At 38.6% G+C, this 19,247-nt stretch overlaps 1 protein-coding gene across 5 annotated transcripts in view; it reads right to left on the bottom strand.

The window, feature by feature from the left end:
- RFTN2 (raftlin family member 2) overlaps positions 1–19,247 on the bottom strand; it is a 38,175-nt gene that overhangs the window by 1,935 nt on the left and 16,993 nt on the right. For 2 of the 5 annotated variants that reach the window (XM_009284683.2, XM_009284684.2), the window contains exons 6-9: positions 16,222–16,343; positions 14,981–15,084; positions 8,103–8,181; positions 2,587–2,860 (exon numbers count right to left, since the gene is read on the bottom strand). In XM_009284683.2, the coding sequence (XP_009282958.1) occupies positions 2,591–2,860; positions 8,103–8,181; positions 14,981–15,084; positions 16,222–16,343 (575 nt within the window). In that variant the 3' untranslated portion in view covers positions 2,587–2,590. Of the gene's footprint in view, positions 1–700; positions 2,861–8,102; positions 8,182–14,980; positions 15,085–16,221; positions 16,344–19,247 lie in introns of those variants that run through there. The other 3 variants (XM_009284681.1, XM_009284682.2, XM_009284685.1) reach the window with 2 other exon arrangements.

The raw sequence follows: 19,247 nt of genomic DNA, 5'->3' as shown, positions 1-19,247 counted from the left end.
CAGCCCAGCACTCTCCCCATTAGCGGGGCGATCCTCCTCCACATGATGCCCCCAGACAGGGAATGAAGGCGAGGTTCGTGCCCCACATCTGTGACCTTCAGATGCTGGTGGGAAAGCAGGGGGAGAAGCCTTGGCAAGAATGGATTTCTTACCGTGCCTATATCACAGGTACTCCTGCGCTCCCATCGCTCCCCGCGGTGTGCACAGTCCTCCTGCTGCCCTACTGGCATGTATTTGGCTCTTAAAACAGTCACAATTCAGAACTATTTTGCCAGGCTGCCGGCATTTTTCTTAAGCAATTCAAGTGAGAAAATAGAAGCTGCCCTTTTCAACAACGTGCAATAGGAAAAAAGTTGAAAGAATGTCTCCAGCTCCAGGACTGTGGATTTTTTTTTTAAAAAACCCCAAACCTGCTAAAACAGTTGTTAGAGTTGTTCTTCCAAAGTGAAAAATAAACAACAAGCCTGCCTGCAACAATTTCACAATGAAATTGGGAAGCACCTCCAAAGCAATAATCATTTCACGCTCTCACAATGACAATCATGCAAGTAGAAAGGGTTCCCCCCCCCCCTTGTAAAAATAAACTGAAATAGCACTAAGGCTTTATACTACTTTCGCTTATGATAGCAAGAACGTGCAATAGGAAAAAAGTTGAAAGAATGTCTCCAGCTCCAGGACTGTGGATTTTTTTTTTAAAAAACCCCAAACCTGCTAAAACAGTTGTTAGAGTTGTTCTTCCAAAGTGAAAAATAAACAACAAGCCTGCCTGCAACAATTTCACAATGAAATTGGGAAGCACCTCCAAAGCAATAATCATTTCACGCTCTCACAATGACAATCATGCAAGTAGAAAGGGTTCCCCCCCCCCCTTGTAAAAATAAACTGAAATAGCACTAAGGCTTTGTACTACTTTCGCTTATGATAGCAAGCGTAACTTTTTTCTTCCATGAGTTACTTTTTGCTTATTGAAATAAGCATCTTCTGCCAGTGTTCTTTCTGCACAGCTCCCCGCCACGGAGATCGCAGTCTGACTTCCACCGTCCTGGTCATCTCCCGGGGTGCTCGTTTGGAGTCAATTATTGGTGTTCCTGTCACTGCATTAATTTGCCCACTGCGTTTAGTGCCAGCATCTACCACTGTGGACAGGGAGACTCCCACAGCAGCTGGTGGGATACCACCCCAGGGGAGCGGGGTGGTGTAGTTAAATGTATTCACAACACTTCTCTCAGTGTTTGCAGTACACCACACACAGACAGGTATCAAAATCCCTGGGTGATGTGTGCGCTGTACTGCAAACATCGAGACAAGTGTTGTGAATACATTTGCTCAGTTCTGTTCTGATTTCTCATTTTGACCAAATTATTTTCCATTAGCTTAAGCGTGATGAGCGTTTACAGTTTTTGCTTCTAAAACTAACTGAAAAAAGCAATTTTTAGTTGTAATCACAGTATCTCTTGGAGATGCACTTTTATTCAGCTTCCTCTCTGTAAAGTGTAATTTCAAGACAGCAGCATAAAAATAATTCCTGTTCACGCCTCTCCCCACAGAGCCCTGCCGGTGTTCAGCTCCCTCAAGGCAAGCAGCTCCTCCCCACGGTGAGGATGGAAGCACAGCAGCTTCCTCCTTTCCTCTGAACATTCCTTCTGGTATTTGATGCAGTTGCATACACTTTACCCAGTGTGAGATACATTTAGCTGAGAAATTCTTTATATATACATCAGTGTATTTGTATATAGTCTATCATCCAATATTGCCTGTTAAGTTTAGCCTACTTCTTCCTCCTATATATTACCAGCATCATTGTGCACCTTGCTGTCAATGCTTCTTGGCGAGTTTCGCAAACTACTTTTTCATAGACTGCAAGTTACCTTTTAGACTGTGAGTGGTTCTTAATTTCCACTCATGAGTAAATTGTGAATACATCATTATACAAGCTATATGCTCGGATAGCTCTTGGCTCAGATGTACAAGGAACCCTGGTAAAACCTGCATAGGTGAAGTTATATTACAGGAGCAAGTGTCTGCCTACAGCCTCCAGAGGTTTTCTGTACATACTGAGTCTGAACGTAGGTTAAATTATTAACACTCTAGTGTAAGACTTGCATTTCTCTAGGCTTTTGAATTTATGCAAGGCAAGTAAAGTGAAAATTACATTAAAGCTTAACAGCCAGATAGTTCATTTTTCTTTTTTTCCCCCCCCAGTATTTACAACACCCTTTAAAAAACAAAAAACCACTCCTCCAGCTTGTGGAAAACACTAAACATCCTCATTCCTTTCCCTCTTACACAATTCAAACAGTCACTGTTTTGCAGCATTTGCTTCCTTGCTTGTCAAAAGCATTAACAAGTTAGCAGAGCACCCAGTCATGTAGTTATTCTATTAAAGAGAGACAGAAAACCAAATTATTTTGCAGTAGTATTATTACTACAGTAGGATTAACACAACAAAGAAACAGACAAAAATACAAAATGAGTCTGGGAAAAGTCATAGGATTATACCAATGCATTTAAAAGTAGTATGATTTTTTTTTTTTTTTTAAACATTTGTGTGAATTATGTACATGTCCATCTGATGCAGTTACTTACTTTATCACATACATGTGACCTGAGTGACTCCATCTTCCTGGTCAAATTGTCCATCATCCAGTTCCCTTAATACTCCATCACTGCTGCTGAACCCTGGAAAGCCTCCATACTGGGAGGATCCCTCCTTGACCCAACATTGTTTAGAAGGAGAGAGGTGAAACTCATCAGATGGTTGTCCGGTTTCTACAGGGCGAGAAGTAGCTGTGTCTAATCCAACACTTCTGCTAGAGACTTTGCCTTTTTCCTCCCCAATAACTTGTCTTAAGGATTTCTTCTGAAATACAAGATGATGTTTAAATGTCAGCTTATTTAGGAAAAAAAAAAGCCAAACACTTTGCAATGAGTCACGCATGGATTTAATGTGAGCTGCATTTTATCATAAAGCAGCATTTAACACTCTGGTTTAAACTATGAACTCCTCTGGAGAAAAATCCTCCAACAGATAAATTTTTGTTCTCTATAAATAAATTTCAAGAAGGACAAAGAAGATACAAGACATAGTAAAGATTCAAGAAAGCACAAATTAATGCTAAGAAAAAGTACTCCAACAACGCTCGATTCTTACGCAGTGCTTGGCAGCTCCGGAATGATTTACAAGTCTTAGCCCATGCTAAAATCAGCTGTTTGAAGAAAGCATGATTTCTGTGCCTAACGTACACGTCTAACGTACCCTGACTCTGACGCTTTCTGCCATACGGCACACGCATGTGCTGCCCTTTCGTGTGCTCTGCAGGGATGGATGCTCGAGGGTGGCACAGCTCCTGCTATCAGCTTCCTCTCAGCTGCAGAGGTCCCTCCTGCCCGGAGGGGTGGGAGGGCCGGTCAGTGGCGGGTACGCAGCTGACACAGCTCCACCATCTCCAGCTACCACTGTAGGCATATGCCCGCTCTCCTTCACTCACACATCTACATGTCACCATGTACAATGTCTGGCTGGTGCCCTCATCTGCAAGCTGCTCTGAAAGTCAGTGGATGTTGATCCCTTCCCCAAGCATAATCCTGTCTAGAAGCTTCAACAAGTGTGCAATATTTGATAAAGATGTGAATTAAACTCCATCAACATTGAGCTCTTTTAAGAGTGTGATCTGACCACTTCATAGGACTGAAGATTTCCCACTGATCCATCTCATGGCGAGACTGCTATGCTTTCCCATCTTTCCAGTTCCGCCCATAAAGACCTTCAGAGGCCTCCTCAGATAACGGCAAGTGTCTTGAGAATTGCATTCAATCCACATGGTGGATCTACACAGATGGAAGTCAGCGGCTGTCCTGTACAGCAATTTGAGAGGGGCTCTGAAGAGACCAGGAAGAACTCCGTATAAATACAGTCTGATATTAGTACTGGGATCTCCTGACATGCTTCTTGTTGAAGTGATGGCTGCCAATGTCAAAAAGAAAAGTGAGCAGATTGTGAATTATGCAAACAATAGACCTATCAGACTACGCTAAGGGTCCTCTCAGGCATTACAAATAAATAAAAGGTTTATTTTCTTTTAGCATCAGGAGCTACCCAAGGTACCCAGATCTGTGACGATGCAGCACCCCCAGAGGCAGCGTCAGTGCCTTGAGTCACAACAGAGGAGCCCGGTCACGAAGGCAGAAGTGCCCTGGCTCTCTGCCTGGAGCCTTGCTGTCAGCACACGCGCTGCTAAACCAGGAGATGCTTTGCCAGGGGACACAGCCCCGTCCACAGAAGGAGGACATCTAGCTAAGAAGGAATCCAGCCTCAGCACAGAGCTGCGTTTTGCTGGGTAAAGGACACGAGCACTCTTGCAGGGGGATTTGCACAAATGCTAACACTTTAAAAACAAAAACACCCCACAACTGTTTTTGCCATGCTCTGGCAAGTTCTGTGCCCCCCTTCTATATGTTGCTAATTTTTTTCTCAAACCCTTTTGAAACAGTAAAAACAATGGCCCTTGTGGCTAAAGGAAATGTATTTAGGGAAGCTGTTACAGGAGACATTGGGAAATTAGACTAAGGGGAAATAGCGTTGCCTCAGGAGAAACAGAAGGAAATAAGCTTCGCCTGGATGCCACGTAATGGAGGATAGAAAAGTCTGCCTAAGGCAAATAAAGGAAAAAGGAGAAAAGAAAAAAACAGAAAACCCTCAAGCACTGTGTGGTTCAATCTTGAATCTCCTCCTCTGAACTATTTTCTTAAAAAAGCAAATGGTATGTGATGAAGAACCCACTGAGACAGTATAGCCCTTCTAATCCAAGAGGCCTTTGAACCATTACATAAATCATAAGCCAGGTCATAATGCACCATCCCATGAATATACAAGAAGGCAGAGAGATGAGCTGTGAGGACATAAAATACACCCTCCTCAGAAAAGAGACCCTGTGGGAATAAGAGACCAGGTAATAGGGTTTCTCCCCTCAATTCTTACTGAAGCAAAACTTCCTTTAGAAATGGCAATGCTAACTTCAACCCAACAATTTAAAAAAAAAAAAAATCCTGAGTACCCAAAGCAACCCGTACCCTGTGCTGCTGTTCTCCAGAACGCATGTCACAGAGGTCCAACAGCCGGAGCTGCCTGGGGGGCAAAGCTCCTGCCACGGCCAGACCCCCCCCACGCTGTGGAGAGCTGGAAAGTGATGTGATCAGGGCTCTGGGGGCTTGGTAGTTAAGTGTTTGAGAAGGCCTGTATGAGGCAGCTTTCTTATTAAGATTCAGTTAATGGAAGAGCCTTGTTGGTTTCCTATTTTGACCCTCTCATAGGTAGCATTCTCCAAGGTATCCGGGTTGCAAATACGCTAAGGATATGCTTAAATAAACATAAATTGTGATGCAATTTTTTTTTTTTTAATTTAAAACGTTTTCAATATCTTCAGTATTTCTGTGTTTCAAAAATGTCCTAAGTTGTAAACATGAAAATTTTTTGAACAGCTTTAATGTAATTTAAACATCAATGAAAAGATACGCAGTACAAATGAAAATGAAGATGTCATGCCCAACAATACAGAATCACAGGAATTAAATGTTTTTACTAAAATGTTTGCAAGGGTTTGATAAAATTGTACAGCTCTGTTGTCAATGTCCAGGGGACATTTTAAATAAACGTCTTCATTAAAGTTTCTAGAGCAAAAGTTAATGCTTTCAAATTTCAGTAGCTTGTTTTGCACCTGAAATCTAGCTACTCAATGCAAAGCTAGCATGACATTCTATACAAGTTAGGTATTACTAACAAATCTATGAATTTAAATCATAATGAATACGCTGTTTGCCAGTTCAGACATTTTGGTAAAAAAGCAATGAAGTAAAAAGATTAAAATTTAGGGGAAAACCAACATAATTGGAAAAACAGAAGGAAAATGCTACTTCTGCTAAACGTTTCAGCTTCACCCTGAACTACCTATTTATCCCGTGCTAAAATGACCTCAGCATACTGAAATTTCCTGGTGGAGAAGTAAAACATTCACTGGTACTTAAGAAGCACATTTAGATACATTTTAAACACCGTAATCCTGATGTAAATGGCTACAAATCAGCTATTTCTCGTTTACTTCCAGTATGTTAATGCTGAAGTCAAAGGTTTCGCATTACAACAAAGTAAAACAATGACTACAAAACACACTACCATTTTATTTGTATAAACCAAAGAATGTAAAGGTCATTCAGCTGCTGATCACCGCACAAGTGCGTGACAGAATTTAGACAGTGAGCATAATGCTTCTTATTTTTAATTTAAACCACATCTCAAAGATTCATCAGTTCCTCAGACTGAATGTTTTTACAGAACTGGTTTGTATTACCTCCCTTGGCAGAATCCAGTCTTAACCACTCTAACTTGTGTCATGTATTTACGCTGCTTTTTGGGAGATGCTTACAGTTAGAAATAACATGCCTTACCAAGGAAAGAGTATTCATATCAGCAGTCCACGCCCTTATTATACAGAGTATTAAGAAAAGTAGGGGAAGGATACTTTACATCAGTAAAAGTATGACTTTATTGGATAATGACCGACATAATAAAGTTTTATATATTTACAATACTGATATCAAAATTATGTTCCAAAACATACTTTCAGAAATGTATTAGGAAAGAATGTAAAGACTACAAAGTCAGGCATGGGGTCAGGGGTCAGAAGCTTTGAAAGCTAAAAGCTGAAGATGTTGGTACACGGGGGGAAATTAAAGGAAAAAATTGTATGAGGAACTGGCAGAATTTAGAAGCGGGCATGAATGGAAGAGGAGATTAAGACATCGGCAAGGGAGACTACACAGAACACTGAAGAGTAAAAAAGAAGGAGGTCAAATTTTGTAAATGAGGAAATAAATTATAGACAGTGTACAAGAACTAGCTGGGAACTGAGATGGCGGTAGAGACGAAAAATAAAAGAGGACTTTAATTGTGCATGTTGAATGCAGTTCTTCCCAGCATGGAAGTAGTAATTATCAGGGGACACAGTGAGAAGGAAGCTGTATATTTGAGAAACACTAAGCAAAGGAAAATAAAGATGATGGTAACAGTCTGGATAGAATGTAAAAAGGACAGAGAAAGATCAAATATGAATGCAAGAAATTTAGAGACTCATGGAACTATTTATACAGATGGAGAAAAGAAGAGACTAGGTGTCGTTGCCTTATAGTAGTATATAATACCACGAATGACAGTTCGTAAAGTTACTACTCTGGTGCTGAACGTGAGTGAAAGTGTCCACAGTTTTCATAGCTGCTTAAGACTATCACAGGAAAGCTGCGTTGATTGGAAAAAGGTTGAATGGCCATTGAAAAACAGAAGTAGCAAAAATCCATCACAGGACGTTGAAAGACGCGGCAAAGAAGAGCCCACCAGCTCACCCTTCTCTGGCCACAGCAGGATTTACTACAGCGCTATACAGGTGCAATAACTGTTGTGACCTTGACTCTGAGCAGAACGTGGTGACTGCCAGTTACTTAATCCTCAAAGCACTTTTATACAACCACTCTTATGGGAGCCTCACTCAACAAGGCCAAGGAGTTGCTGAGGTCCAGCTGCAGGAATTTTAAGTCCTCTACTTCTGTCACACGTTTTCATGCAGCAACAGTTAACAGCCCTTCACCCTGTTAACCTCCAGATTACAGTATCCCTTGCACAGCTTGACACTTGTATTCTTCTACAAGCGTGAAAGTAGACGTTTTGGAGGTCAAAATAAAATGTTTTCTTTTTCATGTGCAACAGATCCAGGATTTGAATTGGAACATTTAAGACTTCCTGAAGACTTCTAAAGAAATACTTACAGCATAGCCAACCTCAGCCACCTGAGACACAGTAACTTCGTAGCACAAAATAGGTTTTTAGCATGCTTATGCTTTTCTCTATGGCTTAATTCAAGAGGTATACGTCTGAGAAAAAAAAATAACATACGAGTTCAGCTGCAAAAGCCCTCCACAAACTTGAACTTTTTGCAAGTGAAACCCTCTTCTGCCACTTTTTTCCCCATTAACTTTGAAGTCTAGTTTGTTTCTGTACCTAACCATTATGTGAAGTACTACTTTGTTTATATTTATACCATAAACATGTTACTCACCTCTGGTGTCTGGACAGCAAAATTCCACATAACAGGTCTCTGAAGAAAAACAACTTGCTTTGTGGCCAGATTTCCTTCACTAAAATTTAAAGAAAATTGTTTCAATATTTTAAAAGCAATAATAGTCACTGTAACACGTTCATACCTTCAGTGTCAACTGTAAGTTGTGTGTATCTAAGTCCATGAGTGAGAAGAGGATAGACTACCAAGCATTAATTGGTTTATTAATTCCTAAACAGTTCTGTAATCACATTTAAAAAAAAAAATTGAAGCATAGAGCTGGGTTAAGGTGTTGCACATGAAAATAGGTATAGAACAAAAATTTGTATTACTATGATTAGTTATTTAACACGTCTTCTCTTGAAAGTTTAAGTACCAGAGCTCCTACTTTTAATCCAAGTCTGTTCCTTTATGTCTGAAATTAACCTCAAAGAGTCTTTCTTTCATCTAATCTTCACTGTCAAACATACAGCAGCATATTACTACCTATTAACGCCACAACAAATAGGCCCAATCTCAATAGATCCACAGCTTCAGCAAATATCTCAATACTTTGTGGTATGAAATTTGGGAATTAACATTCTGTACTGCTAACTAAAAGGTGTTTTCCGGTTGTAACATGACATCTAACTGACACAGCGGGATAAGCTTGCTGTATCACCACCTACGGACAAAAGGACTCAGCTCAGTTTTTAAGCTCTACATCCACAATGAGATAAACTACACTGGCTGTTTTGTATGTGGGAGGTACATGCATAGGAAGGGCAAGAGAATAAAGTAGTAAGATAAATAAAGGAGGGGAAAAAAAAAAAAGGAGGAACTTCAGTTTTTAGTCCTGAAACTTCTACAAATGTTGATGCTGTTGTGGTAGATATAATTTAAAGAAGCACTATTAATTTTTTTTTTTTTCCCCAAAAGGAAATACTTTTAGAAAAATAAATGTGAAAAGGTGAAGTTTTTCCTCAAAACCAAATCAGAAGTTACTGATATGATGTTTCAAAAGTGTTACGCTCTCTTAGTACTGGTGATACATCCTCTTGAAGTTTTTATGTATTTATTTTCATCACCATTTCATCAGAAATACAGGTCAGCACATTGATTGCATATGTACTACAAAGCCTGACTCTGTGGCACTGAAAGAGTGCAAGAATTGCAAGACCAGAGCTCTAGGATGGGAGGGTTAAAAAATTCCTGTGCTCTAAATATCAGATACTACATTTTGATAAACTCTTCTTCTCCCCCCAACTCCTACTTCTGGGCAACATTCAATGAGATCTTTATGCACACAAAGGAAAGACACTGAAATACTTTGGCAGACAAGTGACTACAGATTTAAGAGTGCGCTAAAGAAAAGTAGCAAAACAGAAACACAAGAGATGTAGTGAGTTCATTTGAAGTAGCTATGATTCTATCTATTCTATCAATCATAAAATAGTACTATTACGCACAACATTACGGAAAGAGCTACTAAAATAACGTAAGTTTGTACTTCAGTATAGGTATGTCGCAATCTTAACCACACACAAAGTTGAGATAACGGATTCGTCTTTTATGCCAGGGCTAGAACTGATAGAATTAATTTATATTTAACATTAAGGACTTGCTCCAAGAAAAATCAGGGATTAAAAGTGTTCCTATGAGATCGGGAAGAGCTTGTTAACAGCCTGCCCCAGCAGAGCTCCTGGAAATAAGCTCTGAGAAAATACGCAAAACAGCACCATTCCCAGCGTACTCAGCTAATTCTGATCAACAGTGATGATGGTTTTGTGATGGTGTTTGGCCCCTCACAATCTTCCTTTCAGCCCAGCTGAACTCAGGTCATGGCATATCTTTGCATGACTTCCTTGGATGAGAATAGAGAACTATCTTAAACTCCAGCTTGTGGGGAAAACAAGGAGGCAGGAGAACGAACTCATTAGTTTCCTTAAGTTAACAAGGTTTCCTGCTCTGAGAGTCCTTACCTCACTATTTGCATTCATTAACAGAATACGTGTTACAATTTTATGTTATGACAAGGAAATCGGCAATCCTGCAACCTTATTCCACTTGGCTAGGTATCTCTCCCTGCCTCAGTTATGTCTGTTTTGATAATATCAATTGGGAAATCTCTCTGAGCACAGTCCCTGGCATAGGGAAGAGCCTACAGCTTATTTTGTAACAGTGTCTGCATTCCTTCAGAGAAAAGAAAAACCCCAAACATTAAGCTACAGCTTGTACAAATTCTGCTAGAACAGAGAAAGGACACGATAGTGAGTAGAGAATAAGTAAATTAACAATTTTCTAAGTCCGACCTTATTAAAATGCCGCACACGACAAAGCGGCTATGAGCTTAATTCACAAAGAACTCAATGACAGTGGGATTTCCACAGAATTTAAATGAGAAAAAGTGCTTAGAGCAAGCCACTCCATAGCTTCCCTCACATTTCCACATTCCATCTTTACCTCATAAGTCAGGGCATTTTGAAAACTTAGATTAAGTAGTTTGTCATGATAAATTAATAACCACAAAGTCAGTGGTTTTGCATTGTATTTGCCTGCTTGCTTTCTGGTGCTCGTAGACAGTCTGCCTTGCCCATTTTCAGGGACTACAGTAATCAGTGCGGGGAAATAAAGGTCACTGCAGAGTAAGGCTGACGAAGCCTTTTTCCTGTCTCTTCTTTTAAGAGGGATGAAGAGCAACAGAGACTCTTGTTAAAACACCAACAATTTGCTTGTCTGCTTATGCTGTATGGGCAATAAATTTGTCCTCTTATTAAATATATACCTATAATAAGTCCCCCAAAACAATCATTGAGCTAGAAGCTAACTAGTACTGCCAATGGCTCTGATCTTCACAGATCTATTTTTTTTTTTTTGCATGAACATTTTATATACAAAGCACTTAAAATTAAGGTTAGACAAAGTTTTCTGAAAAATGAACAAAAGGAGCAAGAGAATAAATTCTTTTAGCCTTTTTTTTTTTTTTTTTTTTTGCATTTCCCCAAATAAAGTTTTGCACTCCTTTGGAATTGCACAGCATCTAGACTTTCAGTTATGAGACACACACCAGCTTGGGGTAAGTCTCCTGGCTTAAAGGATCTGTTTAATGAAAAAAACCCCAAACCTTAGAAATCTAATTTTAGACCACAAACATGTATGAAATTCTACAAACTCACGATAATATCATATTAGTAATTGCAGTAGCACTAAGTTACCAGCAAAGTATTTTCTAACCAACGCCCCCCCCAGTCACTAGATTTAACTCCTAAAAGGACTATTAATTTTATCCTTGCTATGTACCTTCTGAACTAGGCATAATTACTGTCAAATTCTTGTCTTGAAAACATTTACCTAGTAAGTAAGAGTTGTACATAATGCAGGAGGCCCTTTGAGTCACTAATACTATTTGTGGGTGGGTCTTCTATTCTCTTTTGGTCTGCTTTTCTGGCCAAAAAGAAATCTTTAATGACTGCTGACAAAATTTAAATACCCAAGATATGGATGGATACAACAAACATTGCATCATATGGACTTTTTTTTTTTCATGCTCTGTTTTCTTGTATCCCTGGAAAGAGAGAATCACTGACAGAAGAGGGGAAACTTCTGTGGCTTTTATAGTGTGCTGCCCAAAACCACCCCCCAAAACCCCACAGTGCTTATTTTTCAAACAACATTGCACAAAAAAGCAACTCTGTCTCAAGAATATGACGACATCTACCATTGCTCCATTTGTAACAGCAAAGACAACATTTCTCAAGGAAATGTTTCCTGCATCCAACATGATTTAGCTCTTGTGGTAAGAGCTAAAGTACTAAACAGGCCTACAGGCTGCTGCCCCTGCCTGAAACGGGACAGTGATCCATGACATTCAGCTACCACGTGGCATGACATGCCATGCAACAGGACATTTCATTTTATGGAGAGGCACATCTGTAAAAAAGAAATTCAAACAACAACAACAAAACCACACAGGAACAGACATTACAGCCGAGCGTTTTTTTTAAACTGTTTCAAATCCTAACCGTGTAAAAACCAAAAAAAGGAACGCATCAGTGCATGACAATCCTGTCACACCCCAGAACCTGTTAGCCTGTTGGTCACACTCTTCGTCTGCAGACAAGCAGCAGGCATAATCGCAGAAGATCTGAGATGAGGGAAAGTTTTGCAATAAATTAGGAGAAGAGGAAAACAGAGACTAGAGCAAAATATAAAGGTGAATAGAAATGGGGAGCAGGCTGCCCCGCTAACATATTTTATTCTTAAATAGAATTTTCTTTATATACTTTGTCCAAATTCTTTTTTTAAAATAAATATGAAAACATGAATTTGCCAGATAGTCCCAAAATGTTGCTCATTTTGTTTGTTCGGTGTTTCTGAAGCCCATTAATATTCAGGCTGGGTTTTGAGGTCAGAGTTCCAAGTCTGGGAGAAGAACAGCTGTTAGGCAGCATAAAGTGTCCTTCTTTATTGAGACATTTAACTTCCATTCCTAGGATAATCCACCACCACCACAGTAATGGCATCTTTCATATCAGACACACAGTAACCACCCAGGAATTTCTTCTCCTCTTTAAATACCAACTAAAAATAGTATTTATCAATCACTACTTAGCCTATCAGGATAGAAACACATTCTTTTTTTGTATCTTAAGAATTCTTTTAAGAATTCTTAATTCCTAATTAGGAATTCTTGTTCATGAGCTTTTTTTTTTTCCTCCCCATCACAGAAAATTGAATAGCTGTATACTAGATACACAACAGGCACACAAAACATGATTTATCCTATTTCTTCCAGAAGTATCTCACAAGCCACGCTAGGACAACAAGTGCAAGGACAATTCATGCAGACACCTACCCAACGCTTTAGGCCAGAAAAAAAAATGCTTTTCGTTAGTCTGAATTATTCTAGTGTTGATACAAAATGAATCCAACTTCAGTTTTGGCCAGGTTACAACCCCCTTTTGCATTATCACAGCTATTAGTGGGCTGGTTGTTTCACATCTGGGAAGCAAGGCTACTTCAGACATCTAGTGCAACTTAAATATCTTGCTGGTATATTACCTTCTTACTGGTTCAAGGAACAGATCCAGTCTAATGACTCTGTTAGTATGTCCTACAGCACTTTTTCCTTTTTTTTTTTTCCTTATAGCACTTAGCTTCTTTTAAATGGCCCTGCCTTTGCTCTGCAATCTATGAGGTACAAAATAGCATCATTTTGCCTGCTGCAAGCACAGACTGATAGAGAGTGGTTGACCAGCAGCTGCTCAGGACAATCTTGTCCCTGCTGCCCAAACCCTACAGAGATGGGTACAGTTACACTGCTTGTGGGATAGAAGAGGTTTGAGGTTAAAACCTCTCCCCCATCCTATAACCCACAGGGCACCATGACTACTAAAATCCTTCTCTCCCATTGTCCACTCACGTCCTTCAAGGAGGAGATGCAGATCCTGAATGCTTACTCTCAAGCTCTAAGATTTGGCCAAAAATTTCAGCTGTTTATGAAAACCAGGCTCAGCGGTTCACATACCCTTAACAAGTCACCATGTTCAAAGCTAATACACTTAGACTACAAAATTTCGTTTGAAGAAATGAATTAAAGGATAACCATTTTGTTTCATGTTCTGAAAACTGCTTCTCTCTGGAGCAGGAGCTTTAGAAGTTCAGAATTTCATAAATTTCAGAAGAAAACACAACATACAAGGACCCTTAAAAAACAGCAGAACATGCCATATGTTTTACCACAATTTCTTCTGTCTTTGCTTTTAACCAGTTGGTTAAAATCAACTATTAAAAAAAACCCACACAGCCAAAACAAAGAAATTTCCAAACTATTTCCTGATCAGAAAAACCTCCTTCTCACATGGGTGAGTTGATTTAATTATGTCAAATCACTTGAACAAAATTCCACTTTCCTGAAGTAGTTCTCTTAGAACCTTTCATTCATATCCTTTTTCATGCTGTCTTGATTTAATACAGTGAGGTCTGCATCCAAGGATTACTAAAGTCATCCACTCTTTCCATTGTCCTTAAGAAGCCCTAAGCCATGCCTCAGTACATTCGTTTGTTTTCAAACCTTGACAATCTTAATCCAATGAGAGGAGAATTAAACACCCCTGTCCCCCCCCCCCAAAAAAAAGAGGGGTGGGGGAAGGGATGTATGCTTAATCCAGTGTTTCATTTGCCATTGTTTAGCTTGATACCACGAAGAAAAGCACAGTACTTTTTTTGGTTAAAAAAAAAAACCAAAACAAACAAAAAAACCCCCCCAAAACCAAACTGAAACCTTATAGGGGATCCAGGTCTGCTATTTAGCTCCTCCTAGATATACAGATCCCCTCAGTCATCTGAATATTACAATAAGAGAACTGAAATCCAGTAGTTTGGGACTATATTTGAAATGAAACATGATGTCTACATTAAAGAGAAACAGCCCAATAACTTGCTGGATTAGGACATTCTCCTCCCTAATTTGCAATAAATACTGCATGACTGTCTTGTGACAACATGACTTCTTACATAGTCTAAACCAGTCATTCACCAAGGTCCTAAATTAGTGAAACATTTCAACACTTCTTTAAACTTGAAGCATATGAGTAACCCCATTGCTGGGGACTGGGTACGTGATAAAAAGTTTCCTAAACAAAATCTTTAATGTTTATATATATACAATGTATTTTAAATTTAGGATTACTGGTCTAGTTTGAAACTCCCAGACGTCAGCAGTCCTAAAACAACGTGGTAAAAAAGATTCCACCCTAATGCTACTCACATGTCAAGTTTTTATATGCAGTTAACATTATTAGCATGTTTCTTCCTGTTACATTTAAGTACACAAGAAATCACCTGATAATTCTCAGAGATGTGTACACCAAAAATGCTGTAATCTATTGTTTGGGTACCTGTCATGTCGTACGATGGGTGTAGGCAGGACGCAGGTCAGGAGCCATCCAAACTCAGCCAGCGTGTGCAATAAAGGTCCATAATCTGTTTTAATTTCACACCCCTACATTAATAATTATAAAAAGTAGTAAAGAGACTCTGTACAGGTTTTATTTGCATTTCTACACAGAAATTACAATGACTCTCCTCTCATCTATAATGAGACAATCCTTTGAGATGACATCGTACTGTGTTGTTTGGTGGAGATTTGCTATTTCAAACTGAAAACAATTTGAAAAGTTCAAAGACTACAGAAGACTAGGAAAATAGAGCTTATTAACTTTAGGTATGAGCCCTGATTCAGCAAGACATTCAAAGCACATCTCACTTGTTAAACTTGTCATGTTGCTAAATTAATGTCTAAAACTTTTTAAACACCAGAATATGCACCTCATTTGATGTATTTAGGTTTTTACTTCACATCTGAATAACAAGCATCTCACCTAGCTATATACTTAGGTTTTTGGGGTTTGGTGGTTGTTTTTTGTTTTGTTTGTTTGTTTTTAAATATACAAGGTCTTAGTCTTATGCTGTTTCTTTTCACATCGGTAAATGTATTTATCATTGAATATTTCAAAAATAAGCCCTCAATATCCTCCAACAACGATTACTTTCAGATGTCATTAATTCATACCAATAATCTTATAATATTAAAATACTAAAAAAATTACATAATTTTATTGCTGTACCATGCTACAGTAGCACATGTAAATTTCTGAGGAAAAAATGAAGTCTTTGATATTTAACAGTAAAATTTTACTAAGAATATACATCTGAAAACCATACTTGATTCATTCGCTATCATTTTTTTCTTGTTCTGTTTCTAGTTTTTGCTATTTTGTTACTCTTTTTATTTAAAAATACTTCAGCACATTGTCAGCGGAGCTGCACTTGCTGAAATTACGTCTAAATTGGTCTGAAACACATACATTTCAAAAAGATATTTTCTTCGGTGTTTGTATTTGTTGGTATGAACATTTGTAAGTGTCAGGTCAGAATCCCTGCGGCATATTTCTTTTATGCACCCTGACCAACGGCCACAGGCCTGACTTCATTTTTAATGACTCAAGGCTTTAGTTTAGCTTATGCAGGTGGCTTCAAGAAACCATCCTGAATGTTTATCAAACACTGGTACAAGCATTCTAAGGAAAAAACAAAACTAGAAGTAGGAAATTGCGTTGCTAAATAATCACCAATTTACCTCAATGACTGTCCATTGTTCAACAACTATTGCATCATTTCCTTTCCTGTTAGAACCTGGAACCCCAGCACCTTCTTCTTCGTAGATAAATAATCCTTCTAAAGATTTGGGCAAATGGTCCCCTGTGAACATAAAGACAAACATAAACTGAAATATAAAGTTTTAGGTTGATATCTTACTGAGATGTACACATGGGCTTGTTTTTTCTCATTGAACAGTCCTCTAAAATAAATTGGGCTGAGACAGCAACTAACTCAAATTTGTGGTTATTCCTGCGCCTAGTTACAACTTGATGAAGTACGCAAGTCAACTTATCATTCAAAACCCTTTTTCTACACAAATTGAACTATGAACCATTTCATTGTCTCAAAAGCATTAGCCACTTCCATGCTTGAATCTGAATTCCAGTTTCCTGTATTCAACCTATCCCCCGCAGCAGATGGGCACAAACCCTCTTTATGCAACTTCAATATTGTATGCCTGACAATAAACGTGGCTTTTGGTGTGGTGGGAGAGACCATAAAGATAAATGAAGCATGAAGTGCAAAGCCTAGCTACTGTTACTTAAATAAATATGTAAACGGCCACAGGAAGAGCTTGAAACAGAAGTAATTGTAGGAAGATTCCTGATGGGAAGGAAGTTTCAGAGCACAACTCCCTGACTCACTTGTCGAAGCCTGACAGTATCCGGTTGGCCCAAACTAAAGCTTTGCATCAGATATTGGTTCATTTTCTGGTTTTGCTTCTCCTAAGAGCCATCGGGAAGCCTTTTATGCAGAGGTACCTTGACAGCTGACTATCTTAAACTTTTTAAACTAAATTTGAACAGTAAAATTATGTAATCCTCAGAATACCAGATTTAAATCTTCTCCAATATTGCACAGAGAGATGTAAAGAGTGATTGTTTTTGCCACAGCTTCAGGGAAGGCAAATAAACTTAAAAGAAAAAAAACACCTAGCAAACAGAGAAAACTTACGGAATGCAACTGGTCTAGTTTTAAAAATTGACCAGATTGGCACAGAAGTTGTACTATGTAAACCAGGAATTCCCGTTTGTTGAGCATGCTTGTTAATGTACCATAAAATACCAACTATTTGGTCATACTATTTTTTACTATATTGCATGTAGCAGATTTATGTAGTTTGTTATGATTATTTAGATACTTGCATGCATATATATCTCTCTTCCATGCATTTGTAGAGATATTAGACATATTTTATTTTTAGATTACACATAAATATAATGTGATTGTACATGCAACTGAATATATGGCTTCAGGCACAAACGTATGAATATGTGCACAACTCCTAATAATTCATTAATAATCTTATAAATTCATGGACTTCAACCTTTCTTCAGTGTTCAGGCAGATACTTAAAATGGGCAGTCCACTTACAACATGTTAGAATATTTCGTTTTTCTATCATGGTTCAAACATGATAGAATAACTCTAAGTTTTAAACAGTTATTGAGACAAGACACCTCCACTCAGTAGTCATTTGCAAGAAACTGTTAAAAAGTGTACCGTACCATGTCAAAATCACCTCTATTAAAAAACTACACGTGCAGCTAACTGGTTCACCTGCCCATTCTGTCGATTACAATAGTTAATCTTTGTTAATTTTTTAATTTCAGTACTAAAAAAAAAAAAAAAAAAGTGCTGCATGATAGGTAACAAAAACCAAAAAAATAAAAAAATATTGCCACAGCACTTCTACTAATCTTAGGTACTTCTACGATCATGAGAGCCTCCAAGGCAGCTGCAAATGGAGGAAACACAACAATGATCCAAATGGCTGCTAAAAGAGAACTTTCCTGGATTATTTTTATGACTGCATCCTCTTTTGGCAGCAGAACACAGAAGTTGGTAATTATTAAGAATTGACAATGATTTTTTTTTTTTTTTTTTTTTTGAATTCTTTTTATGTTAAAACTTCCTCCTGCCTTAAACTGGGTATTGCATTTTGATCCTGGTAGCAACAGAATTCTGCTGACTCTGCAGAACATCTGTAGAGTCCAAACCAGAGGAGGATTTCTGCAGCTGCCTGACTTGTATCCGGTGTTTTTATTTTTATTGAAACAATAGCTAAAATTTGCTCATTTCACTGAAGCTGTATAAAAGGACAACTACTGCTAAAGACACCTCACAGTCTAAAAGCAAACAAACAAAAGTGAGGTGAAGATGACAATTAGATGTACATGCAGACATAGAAGAAGTAATTCTGGTAATGAGTGCAAGTGCTTAAATACTTTTTCACCCCAAAAAAGCATTTTAGGTTTCCCTCTGTTGGATGCCAAACTTTTATCTGGTTATAGAACTCTTCAATGTTCACCTCAAGAGCAAACATTTTAGCTTAAGAACTTAGTAGCTAAATTAATTTCTTACTGTGGCTACAGACACTCGATCAGCTGCAGAATTCCATCCACATAGTGAGCTGTGCCTTTGGATATATCCAGTTTAATTCAGCAGCGTCCCACCCGTGAGTCTAACTGAAACACATACCAGTCAAGTGGGGCTGAAGCAGAAGCACCAACTGCTGCAAAGAGGCAGCATGAAATCCCTAAATAAGTCATAACCTGGGTATTAAAGATGGGATAGTTATTCACATAGAGAAGAGCAGACAGCTACAGGGGAATGGGAAGACTGTAAACTGTTGTTGGACAACAGCTGCAAAGATTAATTTCAACAGCTGCCAAAAACACCCCTCAGTGAATTGTAACATATCTCCAGAGAGTTATTTTCCAGCTCTAAAAAAATCTGTATTGAAAACCAGGAGTCTGATTTCTCACCTCTCCTCCCCCAAAGGAAACTTTGTTCTTCCACTGACTTCAATAGATAGGAATTATAATTTAAGAGCAAGAAAGATGACCAGTACAAACGGTGCCATTAGATTGTTTATGTGCACAAAATATGCAGTTTGAAAGGGACTAGCTGCCAGATTCAACTGAGGTAAATATAGTGATGTCGATGCACTTGTGTTCCTCTGACACTCACTAAATTTACTTTATTGCAGAGCTACAGAAA

This window comes from Aptenodytes forsteri, unplaced genomic scaffold (genome assembly GCF_000699145.1).
Source record: "Aptenodytes forsteri isolate BGI_AS27 unplaced genomic scaffold, ASM69914v1 Scaffold183, whole genome shotgun sequence".
NCBI lineage: Eukaryota > Metazoa > Chordata > Aves > Sphenisciformes > Spheniscidae > Aptenodytes > Aptenodytes forsteri.
This window is presented reverse-complemented; position numbering and strand designations above follow the sequence as displayed.